This window comes from Oreochromis aureus, linkage group 7 (genome assembly GCF_013358895.1).
Source record: "Oreochromis aureus strain Israel breed Guangdong linkage group 7, ZZ_aureus, whole genome shotgun sequence".
In the NCBI taxonomy this organism is placed as follows: domain Eukaryota; kingdom Metazoa; phylum Chordata; class Actinopteri; order Cichliformes; family Cichlidae; genus Oreochromis; species Oreochromis aureus.
The window spans coordinates 13,193,353-13,217,416 of record NC_052948.1 but is presented as its reverse complement, the minus strand read 5'-3'; the positions used below and the strand labels follow the sequence as shown (position 1 = coordinate 13,217,416).

At 39.6% G+C, this 24,064-nt stretch overlaps 3 protein-coding genes across 4 annotated transcripts; 2 read left to right on the top strand and 1 right to left on the bottom strand.

The window, feature by feature from the left end:
• The first annotated feature begins 1,407 nt into the window (after positions 1 to 1,407).
• LOC116326205 (SH2 domain-containing protein 7) lies at positions 1,408 to 5,201 on the top strand. The gene is made up of 8 exons (XM_031747379.2): positions 1,408 to 1,659; positions 1,764 to 1,906; positions 2,311 to 2,477; positions 3,026 to 3,115; positions 3,409 to 3,574; positions 3,659 to 3,814; positions 3,924 to 4,613; positions 4,705 to 5,201. Exons 1-8 carry the CDS (start codon positions 1,605 to 1,607, stop codon positions 4,750 to 4,752), a joined length of 1,515 nt encoding a protein of 504 aa, XP_031603239.2. The 5' UTR covers positions 1,408 to 1,604; the 3' UTR covers positions 4,753 to 5,201.
• Positions 5,202 to 7,949: 2,748 nt separating this feature from the next.
• Positions 7,950 to 20,668, bottom strand: cib2 (calcium and integrin binding family member 2). Of its 2 annotated transcripts, none has more exons than XM_031747369.2 (6): positions 20,546 to 20,668; positions 17,720 to 17,754; positions 15,929 to 16,040; positions 10,778 to 10,925; positions 10,502 to 10,697; positions 7,950 to 8,677 (listed from the first exon to the last, which is right to left on the bottom strand). In XM_031747369.2, the coding sequence occupies exons 3-6, from the start codon at positions 15,995 to 15,997 to the stop codon at positions 8,656 to 8,658; spliced, it is 435 nt and encodes a 144-aa protein (XP_031603229.1). In that variant the 5' UTR covers positions 15,998 to 16,040; positions 17,720 to 17,754; positions 20,546 to 20,668; the 3' UTR covers positions 7,950 to 8,655. The 2 variants fall into 2 exon arrangements, with proteins under 2 accessions (XP_031603229.1, XP_031603228.1); XM_031747368.2 differs by lacking the exon at positions 20,546 to 20,668 and adding an exon at positions 19,025 to 19,245.
• Positions 19,892 to 23,434, top strand: lrrc61 (leucine rich repeat containing 61). The gene is made up of 9 exons (XM_031747367.2): positions 19,892 to 20,354; positions 21,315 to 21,410; positions 21,490 to 21,636; positions 21,748 to 21,808; positions 21,974 to 22,059; positions 22,140 to 22,205; positions 22,305 to 22,373; positions 22,522 to 22,647; positions 22,752 to 23,434. Exons 1-9 carry the CDS (start codon positions 20,327 to 20,329, stop codon positions 22,856 to 22,858), a joined length of 786 nt encoding a protein of 261 aa, XP_031603227.1. The 5' UTR covers positions 19,892 to 20,326; the 3' UTR covers positions 22,859 to 23,434.
• Positions 23,435 to 24,064: the final 630 nt, after the last annotated feature.

The following is a 24,064-nucleotide window of genomic DNA, read 5'->3' as shown; positions in this document are numbered from 1 at the left end:
ATTGAAGTTATTACTGGAACTTTTGTCTCCTGGATTCAGAGCTGGCAGAAGTTTCATATGTTCAGGATGTTTTGGTGACTAATGGTTGCAGATGTGAATATGATTTAGTTTTGCCCCAGTGCTGTGGGTAAACAGTGGATGATTTGTCTTATGCTGGGAAATGCACCTGTTGTTTCCCCACTTGAGATGTTAAAGATAAAACTGCAGCTTAAAAAAACAAAATGCAATACTGTAATACTGTAATAACAGTAACCTGCTAGTTTTCTTACAATTAGATGCATTAGTCTGTTTGTGAGGTTAGGATCCTTGTTTTACCCTGAGGTTTCAAAGGACACTGTAAACAAAGGTGATGTGCTTCCGTTGCAATGACATTTTGCTTTTGCTAAACTGACTTGTGACCTTTTATAAGGCCCACATCCCCCTCATAGGTGTGTTAGGCTAAAAAAATATCAACTCAAACAGCCTCGTGTCTGGCACCTTTTTTTTTAAATGTGCTGTAGATAAAATAAATTTCTGCTGATCTGTTTACGTACAACACAGGGCACGATTGGTCGAATATAATGTTCATGGGATTCTTTACAAACACGGACCGGTGATAACATTTAACCCCAAACCTTACTACTCCCACAGAGGAGCACATAATGACTCATAAAGAACAACAAGAGCCGCCTTAAGAGAGTGTTGAAATTCTAGGCCATGGTACTGTACAGCAGCTCTTACTCATTTGTGGAACATAACAGTTCAGTTATTGGCTCTGCGATCAACCATCTAAATTAAATTAAATTACACTAAATTACATTGATGTACACAATACCCAAGTGTTTGATCAGTTGTGTATAAACAGGAAACATGTTTCCAAATTGCAAGTGATGTTAAAATCCAGTTGTGAAATCCCATCTCATCCCGCTCGCTATGACACAGACTCTTTCTCGTTACTGCATCTCCCCCAGTGGGAGTTCCTACTGCTCCCCACAGAGCAAAAACTGCTGGAAGTGATTCATGACGCCTGTCCCAACCAATGGGGGGAATGAGTTAGCAGGTATTTACTGTATGTGAGCCTGAAAAACAAGCTTGGAAATACTTCATCTTACTGGGGCTTTGTTTATTGTCCCGCCCTCTACCTTCCAAATCTGTTCAAACATACAGTCTTTCCAAACATTTCCATTCCTACACATATTTGGTCCAGCTTTAGCAACAATGATCTGAACTTACTTCAAACCCAGATCAGAAAACACAAAAGATCAACTGCTGACGCAACTTATCTCCCATTACTCTGGTAATCAGACACTCCGTGGGTTAAACATCTCCTCTTGCAAACCAATGCACTCGTGTGCACACAAACCACAGTTTCTGTAAAGCTTACTTTCCGTTTCTCTTCAGGAAGCTCTCACATTGTTCAGCAGCCTTCAGCTGTCTTTTTGATGCAAATGAACTGTTTGAACTGCGCCGTGCCCGTTGCCATGTACCTCTACTTTCCAGACCAGTGGAAAAATATGTGTAATTGTAAATGTCATCTGTCTATATCTCCCATGTAGTGTCATACTCCCTCAAGACACTTTCAGTTGGAGATTAGAGACGGTTCAGAAGTTAAGAGAAGTATTTTAATGTTTGCTGAAATGACACCAGGTTCAAACCACACAGTGACAATCTCAAGGAAAGGTATGTACTCTCGCCACTGTTAAATACTTTATAGGAATATTGTATGAACTTTATAATTAAATTATTCATAATTAAATTAATTTTTCTGATATTTTTTTTTCCAGGGATTGAAAGGAATTGCTGTTTACTTTACAGACAACAGTATCCCAGAATTGAAAAGGTGTGCCGCGTTTCACAGTCGAGACCAAAGGATCAAAAACAGACAAAATCCCCCTGCATTAGGACCTATTTAAAATTTTGCTTCAAGGTAAGAACTGCTTACAAATCTAATTAGAACTAGTTGCCGACTGTTTTAATGACTAACTTGCTTTTATGTGATGTTTGACTTAGAGATAGATTATAAAAACTAAAAGTATTATTTGAGTAAAACAAGGACCATGTGGATTTTGAATATTTTTTGCTCTAAATCATGTAACAGCAAATAAATGCTGTGTACTAAACTAGAAGCTCGCTTTACACAGACAGGTGTAACCGGACTTTTCCAGCAGCCAATGACTTTCATTTAAAGCTATGAGAACATTGAGCTGCTTTCATGCTGGTTGACGCCTCCTGGAAAATAAGCAAATTAGACTGTTAAAATGCTGCCACACAGCAAACATTGGGGAATAAATGCTGGTTGTCTTCAGCGGATGACGGTGTGTTTTTGATCAGGATCGGACAAGGATGGAGCAAAAGGACACAACAGGGGATCCTAATGCAGACGGGACTGAAGTCAGACTCAGGGAGCTGACATCAAAGTGGTTCATAGAGACTCAAGTGCCACTCATGGTCAACAACGGACTCCTTCCAGCTTGGTTCCTGGGCTTCATCACAAGAAGGTAGGGATTCATAAACGGAAAAAAATGGAAATAACAAACTGAGAAAGAATCATTTTTTACACCCAGTTTTTTTCTAAAATCAAATAACATCCTCTAAGCTGCTAAAGCCACATTAAAAATATATATATATATTTTTCTTTACATATAATTTAAAACATGTAATGTAGTAATGTAAAAAGACACGAGGCTTTTTGTTCATGTATTTATTTTTATTTTTATTTCATGTTGAGAAAATACATCCAAAAAAATAAAAATAAAAATAAACCTTTCCTCTGATGGAAAGTGTCCACTTGGTAACACACCCACTGGCACCTACTGGCCTTTCCTCCAGCACACACCCACATTCAGTGCACACTTACGTGATTGGCAGTGGCAAGTTTATGGAAAGGTACTGTAACAAAATAGAATTTCCACGGTGCAGCACACAATCCGCCTCGCTATGCCCATAATCTACCAGGCTGTTCCTGTAAATGTTCTCCAAATGTCTTTGAAACACTTTTTAAAGTTAGGATTTGGAGAATTTAAAGCTGTTGTTGGTCTGTCTACAGGGATGCTGAAGAAATTCTTAAAGAAAGGGAGCTTGGCTGTTTCCTGATCCGTCTTAGTGAAAAGGCCATCGGGTACATCCTGTCCTATAGGTGAGTGGTGGTTTAGTCTAAAGTACACTAAAGTAGGAGTTGTGTAGTGTTGAAGGTAAACTGCTTTGCTTCCAGAAATTGTTACTTATGTACATATAAAGTGTCTTAAAGATAATGTGTGTCAGATCTATCAAATCTATCTATTTTCTAACGCTACTTCTAAGCTTTTGTTTGGTGGCTTATTTTATTGGAGGATATTCATGTTTCAAAAGTCAGAAAGTTGTGTGAATATATGTTATTTTAGTTCACTCCAGCTATGCTTTAACAAACTTTTGTTGTTGTTGTTGTTGCAGAGGCAGGGATCGTTGTCGACACTTTGTGATAAACCAAAATGAAATGGGGCAGTTTGTAGTCTATGGAGACACCGAGGTACACGACACAGTGCCCAGTCTGGTAGATTACTACAAAACAAGCCCCATTGAACCATATGGAGAGTACCTGACAAATTCGTGTTTTGAGGTGAGACAAAACTCTTCTTTTGAGTTCTTTCTTTAAATGCCAAAGGTGAAAGATAGAGGTCTAAGATATGTTTTGTTCTTTCAGGCCCTGGATGAAGACCTATATGATGTTATCCAGATTAGCCCCAAAGAAAAACCTGTTGCTGCTGTCAGCGCTGTGAAGAACAGGCAACGAAAACAGATTAACTCGAGTTTAGATGAGCAGCCTAAACGGCCACCAAAGGGCAACAGGACGCACGAGGTGAATACCGTCAATAAATTATAGAGCTGCTATCCAAACTAATGTGCTGAAAATAGTTACATTATTTATTTCACCTCACTGACTTTAAGAAACTTGTTTTGTAAAACAGGAAGGTCCGCCCTTGCCTCGAAGGAGCAGGCACCTCGATAGTGCCACCAACAACGAGCATGAGGGGGTTTTGTACGCCCAGCTCAGGAAGCAGTCGCCAAGGGTTACACCCAGAGACCAACACATGCATCAGGACAGTTTACCCAGACCTAATTCGAGTTCGACTTCCAAGGATCAAATCAATGGCAGATGTAGTCCTCCGTCACATCCAGAATCCGTTTACTCGGAGCTCAGCATCCTAGACAGCAAAAGCAGGTCTCTGCCACTCCTGGACAGCAGTTCTGATGGGGAGCAGTCTTACAGACTGAACGCACCTCCCGACACCCCTCCGAGACTTTCCCCCAGGCCAGTCAGACAAGGTAACGGCAGCAGCTCCCAGTCAGAGAGGACAGACTTGGGCAGCAGACCAAGCAGCAGCCACAGCCTGGACTACTTGAGTGATAATGCAGTTTATCACCTGGCTGGCAGGCCCGGGAGTCCACACACTACGTCCTTTGACACTAGATTGTCAATACCAGAGGAGCGCACAGATTCTGTGTATGCCGAAGTCCCTGGCGAAGCCCCCGCTGACTTCACATATGAGCCGATTCGTGGTCACAAGGAACCAATCAACCCTAAAGCCAGCAGCAACACTTACGAGCCTCTGGAGGACATGAGACGCAAACAGACCAACTCATCCTGGGGATTTAAGGTTTGTAATGTTTTCAAAGCACTTTAATTAAAATAAATATTCCTTTTGTGTGTCATACTTGTATTATAATGAATTTATTTACCTCTTACAGAACGACAAATGGAAGTGGCTCTTCCCTGAGAACAAGAAGAAATGGTAAAGAGGCTACTGTACAACGTACTGAGGAAAACATTTACTTGTTTTGATGATTTCACACTACTACTACATAATACACTCTGGAAAACCACTGTTATGTATTAATGATTTAATGAGAACTTATGTATGTTTGTTTTTTAACGTATTTATTTAAAAATATAACGTGTGTCGTTTCCTTTCCACGAACAGGTTTTTACACGTGGTAAAAACTGTGTAACGTGCATGTCATATTAAAAGCAATCTACTATATAAGAGGCTCTAAGATCATTATTATGCCATTACTGTTATTAGAATATTACTAAATAATTACTTTCGGGGTGATCATTAGGGTGGAGAAAATGTACAGCAGTGCCCTACGCAGGTTTCAGGGGCCCCAATGAAAGTATGACTGTAAAGGGGGAAAAACCTGCTGTTCAGTCCACAGCATGTGATTCACCTTGAACTGCAGCTTATGTTGAGGAGAACTGTTTTCATCTACTTCTCATCAGTGCACACAAACCTGGGCGTATATGCTACACTTTCCTGTCAACATGTATCATGTACATACATATATATGTATGCAGATATGTCTACGGGCTATAGGTGACGGAGAAGAGGATAACACTGTGAAGAAATGGGGATGTGTGGTTTAGAGCTGCTGTGGAGTGATGACAGCATTTCCACATGTGGAGCTTGAGAAGCAAATAATAAATAAAAATAAATCAGGATACAACAACGTACAACTATTATCACTGCTATGAAAATGCTACCACCTTTAGCGTGCCCTGGCCATGTAATGCACTCTGATTATGGTTTCCCATCGCTCACTCAAAGAACATTCCCTTAAAACACTAAATCATGTTGTCACAGAAAATTATCGTATGTGGAAATTCATCTCATGGCACCGTGTTTACAGCTGATCTTTAAAAATGTTACATGCTGCTTCCGTCAGTTTTGCACATTCACAGGAAACTTTATTTGCATACAGTTTTCAAACGTCTGTTTGTGACACCAATGGGGAAGTGGGTTAAAGGTTTATTATCTTCTATCATTTGCTCTTACTTTGTTAATTATACTTTTCCTGGGGCCAGTAAAACTACAATAAAGGGAATACTTGGTGTATATCTTTCATGGTTATCCTCTGAAGCAGTAAAAAGAAAAAAAAAGCTGAGAAAAGTAGAGCTACTGTGTCATTTCATGTAGGACACAGTGACAGATGTTAGGAAATAAGCAGTTCCTGCTTTAAGTCAGGCAGTGCAGACTAGGATATGCTAAAGCTCTTGATAATCAAACATTCAGCTTGGTAGATCATTAACTTTGTGGCATTTCTGTCGCCTTCTGTTTCACAATTGAGATCTACATGATAACGCGTCACTGGAAAAAATGGGGTAATGATTTTAAAAACTTATCAAAGACAAGACTCATAACGGCCTGACTGTATTTCTGCACACTGACATAACAAAATGTGCAAGGTTGATAGCGATTAAGCAGTACATTCTTACAATTATATAAATAACTACCCTATGTAGCATTTAGAAACACTTAAGGGTAACTGATGTGTTTGGCAGGCATTTCATATTACACCGTTACTAACAGCACAGTGTAAACAAATTGTTATTGTGTTTAAAGCTCATGAAATTGTTGAAGCTTGAAGGTTTATTGTTGATCGTATAATAAAAAAAATACCCGAAGGTCTGCCTATTAGTGTGAGAGCTTTCACCCACATGTCATTAATGTCTTTATCTCGATAAAGTTTTCTCAGTTGCCATAAAGAATATTCAAAACAATCACTAACAAACACACAGCTTACTCACTTAACACTGTCACTGATTATTTGTTATGGTTTATGTACACTTTTGAATGTATATTTGGCTCAAGTGAAGTGTTTGAAATTGTTCACAAGTTATTTCATTTTTAAAGAAAAGCGAGAAATCTTCACTGCTATGCTGTCAAAGCAAAACGAGACAGCTTAAATCAGATCAAATTGAGCTCTCAAACAGTGAAACCAGCGTGGGTTTCACACTCTGTTGGGCCGCTCTCACCCTCAGTAACAGTTGCTTAAAGTAATGGCTGTTTTACAGCATCATAATCACACTGCAGCAGAAAGTGGCTCTGCCGAGATCATAACTAACAGATGTTCCCTGTGACACTCGTCATTAATGAAGCTCTGCAATCAGCACTCTACTGCCCTGAATATTTGATGCTGTCCTCATAAATGAATCTTCAGATAAGACACCGAAGAATTAACTAGCTGCTCTGATGATTGCTTATTAAACTGAACACAACAACTGAGCAGATTTTAACTGTGAGTTAAAATAAGGCCCTCAGTATCCCCTCTCTTCATTTTTCAGATTACAGTTGAGGAGAATTCATTCCATTTACTGCTGCACTTGTGTTTTATCCAGATGAGGTATTGCACATAAACATGGAGTTTGCTCAGATGCACCATGCATACCTTTTCTGCCTGTTGTCTGGGCCTGTGGTGGCATAGGAGCTCACAACACTTTACAGTTTGTGTTACCAATACCAAAATGCTTTCCACAAAACACACAACATCAAACGGTATCTCTACGTGTGACTTTTCTGTATTTGAGCACCTCAGCACTTCGCCAAGGCCGTCTTTCAACTTGTCAAGACCATTTTGCAATCATTGCACTTGCCAAAAAAGAAAGAAAAATCAGATTTAAGCCTCAGCCGACCCGAGCTGCTTAGTGACTGTGAAGGTCTGCATCTATGGCTATACCTATCAACCAATTCTGCAGTATGACTCATAAGAACTACCGAGCTAAACATGAAATCTAAAACACAATACACCATGTGTTACTGATGCAAATCTGTATCCTCCAGCCAAGAAACCACCACATGTTAATCATCAACCAACATAGCCAAAACCATTTCCTCCAGCTTTCTGCTGAAATTAGCCGAATGTGCAGGATGTTCACAGGCTGGTGAACACAAGGCAGCTCTGTCTTAATAATCACATCCTCCTTAAAAATGTATTATAGCTCACATGAGAGGCTAAGCTGAAGCGCATGCTTCCTGATTTTTAATGTGCACACATCTTCATATTTTGATATGAGTAAATTACAAGTACATTAAGTCAGAGCACACTGGAAAACAACATTTATTCAAAGGAAGACAAATACAAGACATTACATGAAGTACTATAAAATACATATCCAAAACATGGCAGTAACTGACATCTTGTGTAAATGGCAGATGATGAAAGCTACCACAAAGAGTTTGGATGACAAAGCCCTTCATCTAACTGGAGAACAGTACAACATGACTGTCATTATATTCAAGCAAAGTACGAGCAAAATAACAACATAAATACTTAATTTATTGCATAGCTATAGAATATCCCTTAATCCTGCTGTTGTGTTTCAAGTTTTATCTGTAGCTCTATAAATACTGGATGTCTCTGGAGGTGCTACTGCAGAAAGACTTCACAGGGAATCATGTGCAATGTAGTTTCACTGATAATGGTTTTGAAAGTGTTCCTGAGCCCAAGCAATGATATTCACTGCTGAATATTTTAACACAGTGTGCCATTCAGTATCAGTTTGTAGTTTTGTCCTTGCATAGAGAGACATCTCTTTGAGAAGACAACATCTTCTCTGAACTTTTAATTAGATTATGTAGTACAATTAATAGCAAATGCATTTCGCTTTTCATTTTTTTATCCCTTCTTCTTGTTTTTAGCATCAAATTCAAACATTTGATATGCTGCCTTTTCATGGTTTCTAAACAATTACAAAGTTTAGAAAATTTGCTATCATCAGAATCCATCTTCTCAAGTTCCAACTGAAGTAAAGGTCAGAGAGGAACGATGGAGAGTGACAGACAACCACTGTGCTGTGATCAGGACATGGCTCAGGTAAAATCTTGAGGTCCAGCCAACTTAGAAACTGTCCATCCAACCCTCTCAGATTCTTATATGAAAGGTACTGAAAAAATAATAAAGTTGATTATTAGAAAAGTAACAATTGCTGTACATGAAACATTTTTAACCTTTACTCAACCTGAGAAATAAGATTCTTCATTTTTAAAATGTCATTTGCGAGAGTGTCCCGGCCAAGATAGACAAGATAACAGTTTAATCAACAGTGGTGACATAGATTAATAGACACATAATTAAACACAATGTAAAATACACAAAATAAGTTTAAGCATATACATAAGATTCAATTCAATTCAGGTTTAGTTATTAGAGCACCAAATTACAACAACAAGTAAGATAAAGACCTTAAAGTATTCTGGAGAAAGCCCCGACATTCAAACAATCTCCTATGACCATGCACTTGGTGACAGTGGAAAGGAAAAACTCCCTTTTAATGGGAAGAAACCTCCAGCAGAATAAGGCTCAGTAAGGGGCAGCAATCTGCTGTGATCAGCTGGGAGGGTATGATAGAGCCTGATTATTCAAAACTCTGCTTAGGAGTGAGAAGGATTTCAAATTCAATTCCCTACTTAACAAAAAGCCAGTGAAGAAAAGCCAATATGGAAGAAATGTGATCTCTCTGTTTCTAGTTCCTGTTTCTACTTTTGCTGCAGAATTTGGATAAACTGAAGGCTTTTTACAGAAGTTTTAGACCAGCATGACTGAATTACAGCAGTAATGAATACATGAACTGGTTTTTCATCATTTCTCTGTAAAGGGATACTGCACAAATAAAAGAAAGCAGTCATATCCTTTTTATGGTCCTGTTTTTGACCCAGCGTTTTGAGTTTATTTTGGATTCATGATTCTTTCTTTTGCATGATGAAGATTGTTTTAAGTTCAAGTTTTGTACAGTTTAGTCTTCAGTTTAGTTCCTTTTTTTGCTTCTAAGGTTTATTTATGGTTTCTTGTCTGTTCCTTTAGTCTTTGTCTCGTCCCTCTTGTCCTGTGTTTATTTATCCGTTTCCCCGGTTATGTCTCTGTTTATTCTCTCTCTGTGTCATGTTTGTTTTCGTTCTGCTCCTGTCTGCCTCTGTCGCTCTCTCTCTCATCTCTAGCTCCCTGGCTCGCTCTGTCTGCCGTGTGTGCTGTTGTTTTCCCATGTCAAGTTGTGTATCTTAGCCTGCGCCTAAATGAGTTTCCTGTCTTATTTTGATAGTCGTTGTCTCAAGTGCTTGTGTTTAGTTTTGCTTCCTGTTTCTGTGTCTTATTTGTTTCAGCTATGTTTCCTTGCTGTCTCCGCTCTTCTAATCACCTGTGTATTCGTTGTGTCAGTTCCCTGTTGTCCCTTGCCGGAACGTCAGTTTATCTCCCTCCTTGCTCCATGTACTTCAGAGTTTAGATTGTTGTTAGTCTGAGTCTCATTTTGCCTTTTGTTTTGTGTTTTTGTTTGGTTTTCACCCAGCCTAAATTAACGGCTCACTTTTTGTTAAGCCCAGTCCTGTCTCTAAGCGTCTGCAGTTCAGTCCTCTGTTCAAAGTGCGGTCTGCGCCAGCCGATCATGACAATCCTGGTCAAACAATGGCTCTAATATTCATCACAGTGTTACTTGAGGCCAAAGTAATGCCATCCAGAATAAGTACCTGATTAGGCACAATGTTTGTAAGATTTCTAGGGCCAATTATAATTACCTCAATTTTGATTGAAATCTAGGCCTTCTTCTTTTTAAGACATGTCTGCATGACATGGTTTAAGTAATGACATGCCACCCAGTTGTTTTATGTTAACCTAACAAACATGTCTTTGGACTGTGGGAGGAATCCAGAGTGCAATTCTGTTTTTCATTCATCATAATCCTAAAATGTTGTTGCAATAACATGAATTTATTTACCTTAAAAAATCCGGGGCCCTGGATATCATATTTTCAAAGTCAGCAAAAGAAAGTTTGTGGTCTCCGTCCAAATCTGCCTCCTCAATGGTTTTCTCACACACCAGCTCAACTTCTTCAGGAGTCAGCTCCTCCTTTGTCAGCTTATTCAGAGTCTTTTCCAGGTCCTCTTTGCACAGGTAATTATCCACATTGAAATCTATCATCAGCAACAGAAGTTAGAATTAGAACATTTTAATTCATGAAGTTCTATAACGTACAGATGCTTTGAAATGTTACCGTATATTTTAAAGGCATATATGGCCTTGAGTTCTCTAGGAGCCATTTCACTCAGGACTGAAAACATGTCCACAAACTCATTGAAGCTAAGATTTCCCATCCCGTCCTCTGAGAATGACTCCACGATCCTGTTGCGGAATGGATTTTCCTGGAGAGAAAACATGATTGTGTTTAACTGCAGAATTTTGTATACATCTAAACATAAAAATCAATCATCAAAAAAGCCCTACACATTTACAATGTCGTACATAAGATATTTTAATAAGAAAAAATTTTCTAAAGCTTTAGAGCACCCCAATTTTTCCAGTTATTTATTGCAATTCAGGTCGTTCAAGTCCAATGAATAGGTGAACTGCCAGAGGTTTTAAAAAAAAAGGTAGGTAACCCAAAACTGAAAAATAATGTATGTTTCAGAATTATACGAAAAGTCCTTTTTAAGGGAACACAAAATGGGTTAACAAAAATGGCGAGAAAAAGACGATTAACAGTGGAAGAGGGTTGATAACACTTAAAAATGTAGGTCTTTTTACAGAGAAATTGCAAAGAAAGTCAAGGTGTCAGTGAGTAGAGTTTCCTTCACCATCAAAAGGCACTCAGAAACTGGGGCAAAATCTGACAGGAAGAGGTCTGGCAGACCCAAAGCCACAACTAAATCAGAGGACAAGTTTCTCAGAGTTAACTGCTTCCGTGATAGGTGGCTCACACGACAACATTTTTAAGTGGTCGTAGTAAGCAAGCCTCAGTTTCAACTGTGAAGAGAAGACTTCGAGCTGCAGGTTTGACAGGACGAGTTGCAACATGAAAGCCATTGCTAAGACGTCAGTATAAGACAAAGAGGCTTGCCTGGGCCAATGAAACACAGCCATTATGGAGTGATGAATCAAAATTTGATGTCGATTGCCTAATGTGAAGAGGAAGATTATTCCAAAGCTTTGGAGCCACAATAAAGAACGCTCGGTCTCCTCTCAGTTTCAGCCGTGATTTGGAGACTGAGAGCAACAGCTCCACCATGGAATAAGAATAAGAATAACTTTATTTATCCTGAGGGAAATTCTTTTGTCATGTACATGCTCAAAGCAGCAGGAGAGACAGAGGAACAGATGAATAAGATATACAATACATACAATAAGAATAGTAGTATACAGTAATATACAGTAGTAGGATAGTGCAAGACATAGTATCAAATAACTCTAACGAAGTAATATATATATGACTGTGTCCTGGAGAATAAATAACTTAACTATCAGTGCAGGCGATTCTAGAAAGTAACATAGTATTGTCAGTGTTGGGGAGTAACGGAATACATGTACCGCCGTTACGTATTCAGAATACAAAATATGAGTAACTGTATTCCGTTACAGTTACCGTTTAAAAAGGTGGTATTCAGAATACAGTTACTTTGTTGAAATAAATGGAATACACGGCGGTACTTCCCTGTTTCATATTGTCGCGGGTCAGGATTGTTTGGGTTTGTTTGACAGCTACGTTCTGTTGTTCCAGGCGGCAGCGTTACGGTTGCCATGGTTACAGGTTGACGCTCTCTCTCTGCGTGTTTCCTGGGTGAGAGAGCGCTTTTTTGTTGTTGTTGTTGTGCTAAGCTAAAAGGCAGAATGCTACAGGCATAGCTCTAAAGCATGTAGCCTCATGGGCAGTGTAGTCCGTGCTGCAGGGAGAATGGACTACCATACCCGTTATGTGTCTGTGAGCGAGGGAGGGAGAGAAAGGAAAAGTCCGAGCTGTCACGGAGCAAAAACGGGAGCTGGAAGCATGTAAATATAATAATAACCACTGCAGCCAAGAAGAGTGCCTGAGGAGCCCAGCTGTAAGTAAGCTATTAAGACTCAACTGTACACTGTGTTCGTGTTTTCCTCCGGAAAAAATAAGTTCCGTTGGAGCAGCCTTTCAACGCCTCTCTGTCTCCCGCAAGCAAAGTTGACCCAGACAACAAAGTAAAGCTAGTTTTCGGCTACCAGCCCGACACGAACCCGATGTATTAGCCAGAGGTCCCTTTACTACGTTTCGGAGCCGCGGACCTTCAGTAACAGTAATAAATCACAGCAATAGGACATTCACGTAGTTGTAAACAGCATGATAATATATTAAGTATTCCAAAGTATTCAGAATACGTTACTCTCATTGAGTAACGTAACGGAATACGTTACAGAATACATTTTGGGGCATGTATTCAGTATTCTGTAGTGGAATACATTTTAAAAGTAACCTTCCCAACACTGAGTATTGTGCAATAGAATAAAGGGAGTAGCAGCTTATGATTGGGGGATGAAACAAATAGAACAGAATCAGAATCAGAAAGGGTTTTATTGCCAAATGTTGAGCAGGTTTACAACATTAGGAAATTGCTGTGGTACTTAGTGCAAACATACTGTTGGATAACGCTTAAATAGACATAAAAATAAGAATTAAAAGTGCTAAGTAGATAGATATATACATGAGTGCAGGTGGTGATCAGTGCCAAACATGGAATGATGCAGTGAACACAGTGTAGGGTCATGTGTTAGTGGTGGGAACAGTCATATGGTTATTGTTCATGAGTCCAACAGCAGAGGGAAGAAACTGTTCTTATGGCGAGAGGTTTCTGGTGCGAATGGACCGGAGCCTCCTGCCTGAGGGGAGCAGGTCAAACAGACTGTGTCCAGGGTGAGAAGGGTCAGCTGTGATCCGAGCTGCACGCCCCAGTGTCCTGGAGGTGTACAGGTCCTGCAGAGATGAGAGTCTGCAGCCAATCACATTCTCAGCAGAGCACACAACACGCTGCAGTCTCTGTTTGTCCCTGATGGTGGCTCCAACGTACCACACGGTGATGGAGGAGGTGAGGATGGACTCGATGATTGCGGTGTAGAATTGCATCATCGTCCGTGTTGGCAGGTTGAATTTCTTCAGCTGCCTCAGGAAGTACATCCTCTGCTGGGCTTTCTTTATGACGGAGGTGATGGTGGGCTCCCACTTCAGGTCCTGGGTGATGGTGGTACCCAGGAAGCGGAATGAGTCCACAGAGGTGATGAGGGTGTCAGTCAGGATGATGGGGGGGAGTGGGGCTGTGTGCTTCCTGAAGTCCACAATAATCTCCACTGTCTCCTGGGCATTCAGCACCAGGTTGTTGTGGCTGCACCAGGACACCAGACGTTCAACCTCCCTCCTGTAGGCAGACTCATCCCCGTCGGAGATGAGTCCAATAACGGTGGTGTCATCTGCAAACTTGATTAGCTTGACAGACTGGTGGGTGGAGGTGCAGCAGTTAGTGTACAGGGAGAAGAGCAGAGGAGAAAGAACACAGCCCTGAGGGGAGCCGGTGCTGATGATCCAGGAGTCCGAGACATTCTTTCCCAGCCTCACATGCTGCTTCCTGTCCGTCAGGAAGTCAGTGATCCACCGGCAGATGGGATCAGGCACATTCATCTGGGAAAGCTTGCCTTGGAGATGGTCTGGAAGGATGGTGTTGAAGGCAGAGCTGAAGTCCACAAACAGGATCCTGGCGTAGGTTCCTGGGGAGTCCAGATGCTGCAGGATGAAGTGTAGAGCCATGTTGATAGCGTCGTCTACAGACCTGTTGGCTCTGTATGCAAACTGCAGGGGGTCTAGGAGGGGGGCCGTGAGGGTCTTGAGGTAGGAGAGAACCAGGCACTCAAATGACTTCATGACCACAGATGTCAGAGCCACAGGTCTGTAGTCATTTAGTCCAGTGATCCTTGGTTTCTTGGGGACTGAGATTATGGTAGAGGACTTGAAGCAGGCAGGCACATGACATGCCTGCAGTGAGGAGTTGAAAATGCCAGAAAACACTGGGGCCAGCTCGTTTGCACAGTGTCTGAGGGTGGCAGGAGACACACCGTCTGGGCCAGGAGCTTTTCGAGCATTCAGACTCTTAAACTGCTTCCTCACATCTGCTTCATGAATATGAAGAGTTGTAGTGGGAGAAGGTGGTGTGAAATACTCCTTGGTGTGGGGTGTGGAGGGAGGTGTTGTAGGTGAAGTGTTTGATGGTGGTGATGGCTCAATGGAGGGGGAAGAGGTGGGGGAATGAGTGTCCAATACCTCTGGTATGTGCCTAGTTGGTCAAGGGTTCAACCTACAGCAAGATAATGACTCAAAACATAAGTCTGAGCTATGCCAGAACTACATAAGGAAAAAGAACAAGATGGTAAGCTTGAAAACATGGAGTGGCCAGCACAGTCTAAAGACTTAAATCCCATTGAGCTGGTTTGTGATGAACCGGACAGAAGAGTGAAAGCAAAGCAACCCACAAGTGCCACACATTTATGGGAACTTCTGCAACAGATATGGGGAAGAACTTTCTGAAGGATATTTGACTTTTATTGTAGAAAGAATGCCACGGGTGTGTTCAGCTGCCAAAGGTGGCTACTTTGATGAGTCAAAAGTGTAGAATACATTTTGGTCTATAAATTGATTGATTGATGATTTCCCTTTAACTTCAACTGCTTATTTTTACAATGCTTTCATTTCAGAGTGCAATGAGACATTAAACTGCATAGTTTTCAATAAAAAACTGGAAAAATTGTGGTGTTCTAAAACTTTTGACTGGTAGTGCATATTCACGATATTCAAGACAACGCTATTAAATCAGAGTTTGTAGTTCAGTGAGTCCAAATAAGAAAGTGTTATTGCCTGGGGTAAAGTTTGAGGTCAATAAATAATCAGCTAAATAGAAATATAAAATATATGATGACATATTTATGGTCATGAAGTTGTAGAGGACCAATTGTGTCTTTAGTCTTCTTCATCTTTTTTCTGCTATCCTTATAACCCAGCTTCAATGTGACAGTTTTACAGACAAGGGCCAATCATGCCGAGAGGAAGGGTGCATCATGAGTCTCTGTGGTAATACTCTGCGGGGAATAGGGGCTTCATATTAAAGGGCATGGCATTCATGCTTGTTTCAGAGAAAAGCTGAGGTAAATGTGGCTGAGATGTCACAGTATGCAAAATGGCATTTGAAATTTATTTTTGATTTACTTTTAGAATCAGTTAGAGCAATTCACGGCACATAAACTTTCAAAAGCTCACACAATGTAGTGGAGTACAGTCAGATGGTGATATTAACAATCAGTTCTACACACACAAGCATACTGCTCACACTGACAAAACAGAGCTTTAAAACAGCGATGGGGGTACCTTTAATTCTGGCATGTTGACTATTAAGGCTAATGGAAGTTTACAATCAGGTTCATTGGTGTAGTCCATTGGTACAAGATGTGGAGCCAGCTCATGGTATCTGCCATGCAACCTAGAAAAAGAAAACAAACCTTTGACTTTTAAGTCAGTACTTTCAGGGCATATCTGAGATATTCATCAACAGGGACACTAGTCTTTGAGAACAAACTTACTACAATTAAACTACATAAACCTGTCAAAGTGACTGAGTTTCACTGGTAGACTGCTAGGAACAAGTGAGGTTTACTGAAACAAGTAAACCTGTTTAAATTTAACTGTTTTTTCATATATGTCACATACTTCCTCTAATAAAAATGAACAATGTATCTTCTTTTCCAAATTGCATTTTGTTTTCTGAATACTTTTGTGCAATGTCAATAAAGTTAAATCCAAAGAAAGAAACAAGTGTTTTTTAGCACCCTATTATGACCTCTCTTTACTATCCAGCACTACTAGCCTTGGTCAAATTGATATCAATGAGGAGGACCAAGATAACTGCTCACTTCCGTTAACGAGAAAAGCGAGTCATTTGTGCCTGTCATCAAGTGGATAAGCGACAACAGGGGAGAAATTAAGCCGTCCAGTGAGTCGTGACAACTAGTGCTATCACTAGATGGAATTATATTTATTTGATTTAGTTTTTTTAATGTTAAAGTAGAAATGTGACAATCTTTTTGGATGGCTCTGAAAACGATACGGCAGTCAAAAGGTCAACATGACTTTCAAAAGGTTTACCTCACATACTACAGATACAGCTACCGGACAGAACCTTGCAGATCGGCACTAACAAACACCTGCATGTAACAGCAATGTCCACAAATCCTAAATCCACATACTTTTCCATTCATAGACTAAATGGTATATTTGCCTGTATTCGGTTTCATACTGAAAGAGACCAACATTCGACTGGGTTGGATATTGAATGAAGGAGGGAATGGAGCCATTACACTATAAATAGCAGCACTGTACTACACTATGCAGATTTATATGCATTTTGTATATGAAATGAATCATAATGCACATTACGTTTACTGAGTGAAACATCTGTATATCCATTGTATGTCTGTTCTGGCTGCTCAGCTGTCAAACTGCATGTATTTCAGCAAATCTCTGAATCTTGTTCTAGGTCTGTTATCTATGATTCAAACCAAAATATTACAACAAAATGGTCACAAGTGAAAACTTACAGTATAGTGAAAGGTTACAATGTTAACAAATATGTATATATAATTGGGGTCATACGTCACAGCACTATACCATTAACACTCAAACTCATAGTTGGAAACAATTTTATGATATAAAACAACACAACCGCACACACAAATATATGCATGCCGCTTGGTAAGTTACTTGTGTCTCTAGGCCAAAACTCAGCTTTTGATTTACTGTAATTCAGCAAATCAGAAGCAAACAACCCAACCAACTCCAGGAATACCAAGGTAATCTTGGTCATGTATGCGACCTGTAGTGTAGTGATCTATTTTATACAAAGCCACGTGATGAAAGAATGGCATGCAACTTAACATACACTATTAAATGCCAAATCCTGACCCAGTTAAAGCACACACATTTCAAAGAGCAAAGACATACCCCAGGAAAATAAAAGAAAGTCTTATAACAACATATTTGCATCTTCTTATGGTCGGTGTAAGTGGTGAATTTATGTGGTTTAAATGAATGACAGTGCAACATATATCTGCGAGCGATTTTTTAGAATAAAAAGGAAAAAAAAAAACCTCATCAAACTCTTACCGCAGAATTTCTTTCCGAGTAAAAAACGTGCAATCCTGCAGTGAGAGAAAAACAACATGTGAAAAACAAATACTTTGAATTGAAGGTTTTTATAGCGCTGCTCATGATGACAAATCCTTTAAGGTGTAATCGAAATTTGCATAAAATGCTCACAATGACACATCTGTGAAGAATCATTACTGTAAAACGCTGAGTGAGGTGTCTGGTTTCTCCTAAACGATGATGCGTTTAAGTACATGAGAACATAATCTGCTGTTGTCTGACATGCATGTGCTGGCACACGCATTATCCAACGGCTCTACCGGGGGCACCTCAGTTTACATTTGTCTTTTGTATGAATTCTGTCTGAGCTACTCCCCTGGGTCTTAGAAGCAGAGTGCAGGGACAGCACCTTTTGCTTTCACTGATACACCTACTAAAGTCAACCTTACCTGCTATGCTCCATAACACGAGATAACAATGTGCTGACACTTAGAAATGGCAATACAGTCATGCTGGTTAAATTATAGCTGTTGAGTTCTAAATTCCCTGGTGAATGAAGCAAGCTGATGCAGTATCCAATGATCTATTTGAGCCGAAGAGAGATTTAAATTCAAGTGATACTCTAGAGATAACAACTGTTAGACAAACAGAAACGGTACTCTAGGAGTAGTTGAAGTAACCAGAGAAGCTCTTGAGAAACTGTGTCCTGAGAGTAGAGTTTCACGGCACATCATCGCTGGCTTTGGCATCAATTATTAAGTCCACGGCGAATCACATGATAAACCTGTGCATATGAAGATGTCTTTCTCCCTGGGAAAACCTGGATTTTTGTTACAGGGAACAAAAGGTCAGATCTTCTCAGATGATCAGTTTATATGATGTCCTCCAGTTTGGAATGAAATCAAAACCTTTTGCTATCTGCTTATCAATATTTAAATAAAAATGTGGCCATAGCTGAGGACACTGTGGTAGGAAATTCTTTTTTGTCTGTCATGAATTACATTGATGGGGGAACTAGGACCACCGAATAGCTCCTAGATCGGGGTTAGAGTGACTTTCCCCCTTTTAAATAAGTGAGAAAATAAAAAGATAAATAAAATGATGATTTGTGTTATATCAGTCTAACAACAGGAGTGCAATAATCACAAAAAAAGATGTTTAATTTTACCGAGATTTTTACTTCACTTAGCCTTCAAAGTTGTCCAGTAATGTGTTTAACTGGCTGCACATAATTAAGACATTAAAACATTATTCACTTGAATGAATTGCTTGAAATCCAGATTCCAAACACAGGTATGGACACAAACTGACGTACAAGCTTACCTGATAAGCATCAAGCTGCTCGTCGGTAAATATCGTTTGTTTATTACCCATCTTGATCAAGTAATTTGTTGCTTGTACACATTCACAGCACTGAATGTCCGAAGCCTTTTCTCAATGAAAGGCATTTAGAAGGTCCGCAGAGACAAAGTCTCCGCACAAGATAAATTTATATCGTTGCAAACTCCTAAAAAAGGGTACTGGTGTCCTTCTAGTCGATGTCCTCCATGACTGCAAAAGTAGATGAGGTGCGTCAAGAATATATATTAACAATAAAGATTTTCAGTTAAGTCGGAGCCAGTGGATGTTGTCTGCTGACCCCAAGGAGTGCAAAGTGATCTGTTTCTCCTCCTTAAGTACCCAAATGGTGTCCACCGGAGTCCAGACAAACCAATGGGACCGGAGCTAAGAAATGAATAAATAAAAAGGCCTACTTGTGAACTAGAAACTGCTAGCAACAGGGATGATGTAACCTCACCTTGGGGCCACTTAATTACACACTAATTAAACATTTTTTTTCTTATTCTGTGTTATATAGTATTACGAACAGGCTATGACTGATATCACTGATAAGATGTAATCTGTGCTTTAATATTGCAACCAGTCCACTTGCTAAATTGTAAAATTTGGGCACTTTTTTGCTCGTTTTTTAAAAAAAATATATACATTATTAACCTGCAGTATGCACAGTAAATACAGTGATAAAAGTAATCTTACAGGTGGCTATGCCAATGATATTTAATATTACAATATGTCCACCTGAGATTTAATACAGTACAAGCCCAATATTATATTTATACGTAGAGTAATTACGAGGAGAAAAACTTGTTTTTATGCACTGCTGCTAATTACCATTTGGTACAACGCATAACTATTCTGCTATTTAATATATAGTAGTAGCATACCACAGATACAGAAAGCCCAGCATAGTTATTATCGACGGCACAGTAGCAAGACCACAACTTTTAATTGACCCGAGAACCTGTTGCACGGAAGCGGCATTTAATATGCATTTCTTATTTATATATTTAATTTAGCAGGTGTACAGCTTCTTTCAGCAGTCTGCACCGCAGATGATCGCCTCCCCCCATCCCTCTGCCGGCTGCGGAGACTGAGGTCCGTCTCATCCACCTGCGTGCTATTTACAGCACGGCAGTACAGTGAGCGTGTCCTGACTGCACACCAGGACAGATGATAATTTCACATTCACCCCACAGAGCCACTACCTCTCCTAACCATCACACTGGTTAAAAGTGTAGCTCTTTACCGGGTTAGGCAGCTTTGAAGGCAGCAAAGTTGCCCAGGATGGACTCCAAGCGAGAAAAGGACCAAGGTAAGTTGTGATGGGTAGCTTGTTGCTACGTCGCTATGCTAGCCACTAGCTGCTTATGCTAGGTAGCTGTGCTTTCAGCTACAACATAACCCCTCTTTGTTTGTTACACAACATTTTGCTTATATCATCTCATGAGAAAATAAAAAAATAAAACAGACGGGGAACGTTTTTAATTATATTCAAGAACCCACCCACTTTCATCCGGCTGAATCATCCTCATGATTTAATTCACGCAGCCGCTGTCCCACGAATATAGCTAACATGGGCTAACAAAGTCCCTTTAATGCCTCTGCTAACAAGTTGTAACGTTATTGCTGGCCGACTGTGCGGTAATCTAAACATCATGACCTTTCTTTCTGCAGGTGCAGTCCAAAACATTAGTCCCTGCTTACACCCAATCCATTCTCTGTCATATTTAAGGATATAAATCCATGTCTGTCAGTGCTCATTTAGTTTGTAAATAAGTAAATAAAAATCGTGCTGCATATCTGAAAATGTAATAAGAGGATGACCAAGAAAATAACAGAGCCCTACATCAGCATCATTATCATCATCATCTCTGGTCAACCATGATTTCCTTTTACCTCTCTTAATAAGAGCTGGCTGACACTGCCTCAGGGAATCAAGCCAAATATAACTCCCTGGGTTTCTTTTATTTATGCATACAACTGGCAAGATAATACCACCCAGCAGCACATCTGTTTGTGACCCTATCCTCAAGAGGACATCCCAGCGTGCAGCCAGATATGAAATTCAGAAACTGCTTGTCTGATTTTTTTTTGTTTCCTATTAGAGATGATTGCCTGGATTATTTGCTTATACCGTAAGCAGAACAGACACCGTGCTTCCAGCGTTTTCTTTTGCAGTGCTGACTCACGAACAATGACACAGTGGGTGCATGCGAAAAGAAAAATAAATATGCTTTGCTCTGCTGAAGTCTTGTGACTCATATTCTTTCAGATGCAGACCATGAAAGGATAACTGCCGTGCTGCTCAAGTCACGTACGGGGGAATTTGATCTGGAGTCGATATTGTTTCTCAAATTAAGAAACCTCGGTAAGATGGAAATAATATATTAGCATTTCATTCTGCAAAATTTTCATTTCATTTATGATTTAAATTGTATGTCTTGTAGGTATACATGATCTTGGATGCATTGGGGAATGTATAAACCTGGAGAGACTGGACCTCTCTGGAAATAATATCACAAATTTGGCTCCTTTAGCATCTCTACGGCTTCTTTCAGTACTCAATTTGTCTAACAACAGGGTCTCCAATTTAGGTACAATTTCAGAAGAAAAACATTATTTTTTTCTTGCATTATTAAGATGATTACTGTCATGAAAAGGCTTTAAAATTTCTCATAAATTGGTCACTGCTTTTGTATTTCCAGAGCCCCTGCGCACTTGTGACGGTTTACAGAACTTAAATGTGGCTGGTAATATTATATCCAGGTAAGACTAAATAACCACTGAATGTCTTTTTTTTCCCTGCAGGTGATTAAAAATGTGAATATGTCACAAGCGGCTGTGTTACTGACGTAAAAGGATAAAAGCTTTATGCATAAGTTACTATGTTGTTAGGCATTTTAAGAGCATGTCTGTTTTGCTTTTCAACAGTATTGAGAACCTACACTGCCTTGTTTCTTTGAGAAAGCTAGAAAATATACGTCTGAAAGACAACACCTATAATTACACTAATCCAGGTAATTTTGGTGACTTTGAACATATTCCAGTGGATGAAAATTCTCTATTAATGAACTCATGTTAAGTTTCTTTATGCCAGTGTGCAGAAACTCTTCATATAGAGCAGTAGTTCTCGAGATGTTCCCCAATATCAAAGTGCTGGATGGTAAGTTTTTTTCCCCCATTCATTCTTTGGACATTTAACTGTTCAACATTAACTTGTAAGAGTTTCGTATTTTAGTGAATTAATCTGCTTAAATTGCAGGTGAAAGAGTTGTCGGGCGTGGAAGCGATCTGTATCAGTTATGCAAGGACATTGATGATACCATAAAAGGTATATTTTTAATGAGCTTGTTGTCACACTTTGTTTGCTGGATCAATTTGGTGATTATGGCACTGCTGATAGTTGTGATGCACTTGTGTTTGCCTTTGCTTGTATAATATACCGAGACTGATATTTACCTCTTTTGAATGATGATTAGCTGGTCTGTACAAGAATGGACAGCTTGTTGAACATCCTGATTGCAAGCCATGGGTGGAAGATAGTTACTGGGAGATAAAGAGATCTAATAATGCCATTATTGAAGAAGCCTATAAGCAATTTAATGGTAAGAGAATATCTGCAGACCTATTCCTAGAGATCTAGCCGGTTGCTAACAGTGTTAGATGCATAGTGTATTCCTTGACTTTTTATGTATTTTTCTCTGTACAGATGTTCTTCATGAATGCAGACTCCTCAACAACAGAGCCACTCATGTGATTTCACAAACTGAAAGATCCATGAGCCTGAAGAAGCAACCAAAACAATATGCCATCTGAGCCGGCCTATTTCGAACACATTCGTGGGCAACATTTATCAACTTCTCTGCTTGTATGATATACCATGGCTAATGTACTGTAGGTTTTTGCAGATTAACCACTCTGTATCCAAATGCTTGACATTTACCATTGCCTGACACACATGCGCTGTCTTGCAGTGTGTGGCATTTGCTGACCTTGTACTCATCCTATGCATTGGGTATTGGACAAAACATGTAGGTGGTGTGAAAACCTTTACCCGTACCGACAGCCCTCAGTTTGGTTCAAAGATGTCTTTACTTGCACAGTGTGCATTTTGTACCATATTGTAGCCTCCATTTATGCTGAGGGCTGCTTTATGCTGCTTAAGATTTTCTATTGGTTCTCAGTAATTTATAGCTTTTTTCCATTTTGCATTGCTGGAGAATTCGGGAAGTTATTGTGTCCCATGCTGTGTGCTTTCTTTGTAAGTTCAATTTCTGCAAAAAGAAAAAGGTGATTTAATGATTGCTTCAGCTGTTTCTACTTGTTTTATACCATAAAGTTTATTATATGTGTAATCAAAATGTGGAAAATACAGTGCGTATGAAGCTTTAATGGTGTACCACATCTTTTATTTTTACTAATATATCTGTATATATTATACAAAACATGTGTGTGATATGTATACAACTCATACATATATTCATACAGACCCATGTTTGCTCACTCTTGACCGATGAACATGATTTTAAAAGATAAAGCAGAAGGCTGTAGCCTGCAGAAGTTGCTCCTTGGTAGATTTGCATGTAAGAAGCGGTCCACTGGCGCCACCTGCAGGCGGTAATAGTGATGCAACGCTAAGCACCCATCCGGATTCATTCACTATTATTACTATGCTATTTAAAATATAGCCCATATGAGAAGCTTGCATTTAGGTTTAGTTTAATTAAGTCTTTTTTCATTATCTTTATCCAGAAGTTAGAAAAGTAAGACCCAAGAGAGGTCCTGTCTTTGTGTTTTACATTCCATTTGACGTAAAGATGTGACCAGCATACACAGGAGAAATGCTTTCAATACTTTTAGTAGTTCAGTCGATGCAATCATAAGACAATTAAAAACAACAGTAAGTTCAGATTCACCTTTATCATTGGCCGCTTTACAGCACAGTTATTCGGACTTTTTGATAGAGAGTCAGCAAACACTTTATGGGTATCAGCACATTATGAAGTTAAAGGAAATGAAATG

What these genes read in the sequence shown, in the direction of transcription:
- lrrc61 (XM_031747367.2), top strand. Translation starts at nt 20,327, where the DNA reads ATGGACTCCAAGCGAGAAAAGGACCAAG. An exon ending in GCTGGTAATATTATATCCAG is followed by an intron (nt 21,809 to 21,973) that starts GTAAGACTAAAT and finishes GCTTTTCAACAG; the next exon opens with TATTGAGAACCTACACTGCC. An exon ending in CAATATCAAAGTGCTGGATG is followed by an intron (nt 22,206 to 22,304) that starts GTAAGTTTTTTT and finishes CTTAAATTGCAG; the next exon opens with GTGAAAGAGTTGTCGGGCGT.
- cib2 (XM_031747368.2), bottom strand. Translation starts at nt 19,075, where the DNA reads ATGGGTAATAAACAAACGATATTTACCGACGAGCAGCTTGATGCTTAT. An exon ending in TCAACATGCCAGAATTAAAG is followed by an intron (nt 10,926 to 15,928) that starts GTACCCCCATCG and finishes TTTTCTCTCCAG; the next exon opens with GAAAATCCATTCCGCAACAG. An exon ending in ATATGCCTTTAAAATATACG is followed by an intron (nt 10,698 to 10,777) that starts GTAACATTTCAA and finishes TGCTGATGATAG; the next exon opens with ATTTCAATGTGGATAATTAC.
- LOC116326205 (XM_031747379.2), top strand. Translation starts at nt 1,605, where the DNA reads ATGTTTGCTGAAATGACACCAGGTTCAAACCACACAGTGACAATCTCA. An exon ending in TGACAAATTCGTGTTTTGAG is followed by an intron (nt 3,575 to 3,658) that starts GTGAGACAAAAC and finishes TTGTTCTTTCAG; the next exon opens with GCCCTGGATGAAGACCTATA. An exon ending in AGGGCAACAGGACGCACGAG is followed by an intron (nt 3,815 to 3,923) that starts GTGAATACCGTC and finishes TTTGTAAAACAG; the next exon opens with GAAGGTCCGCCCTTGCCTCG.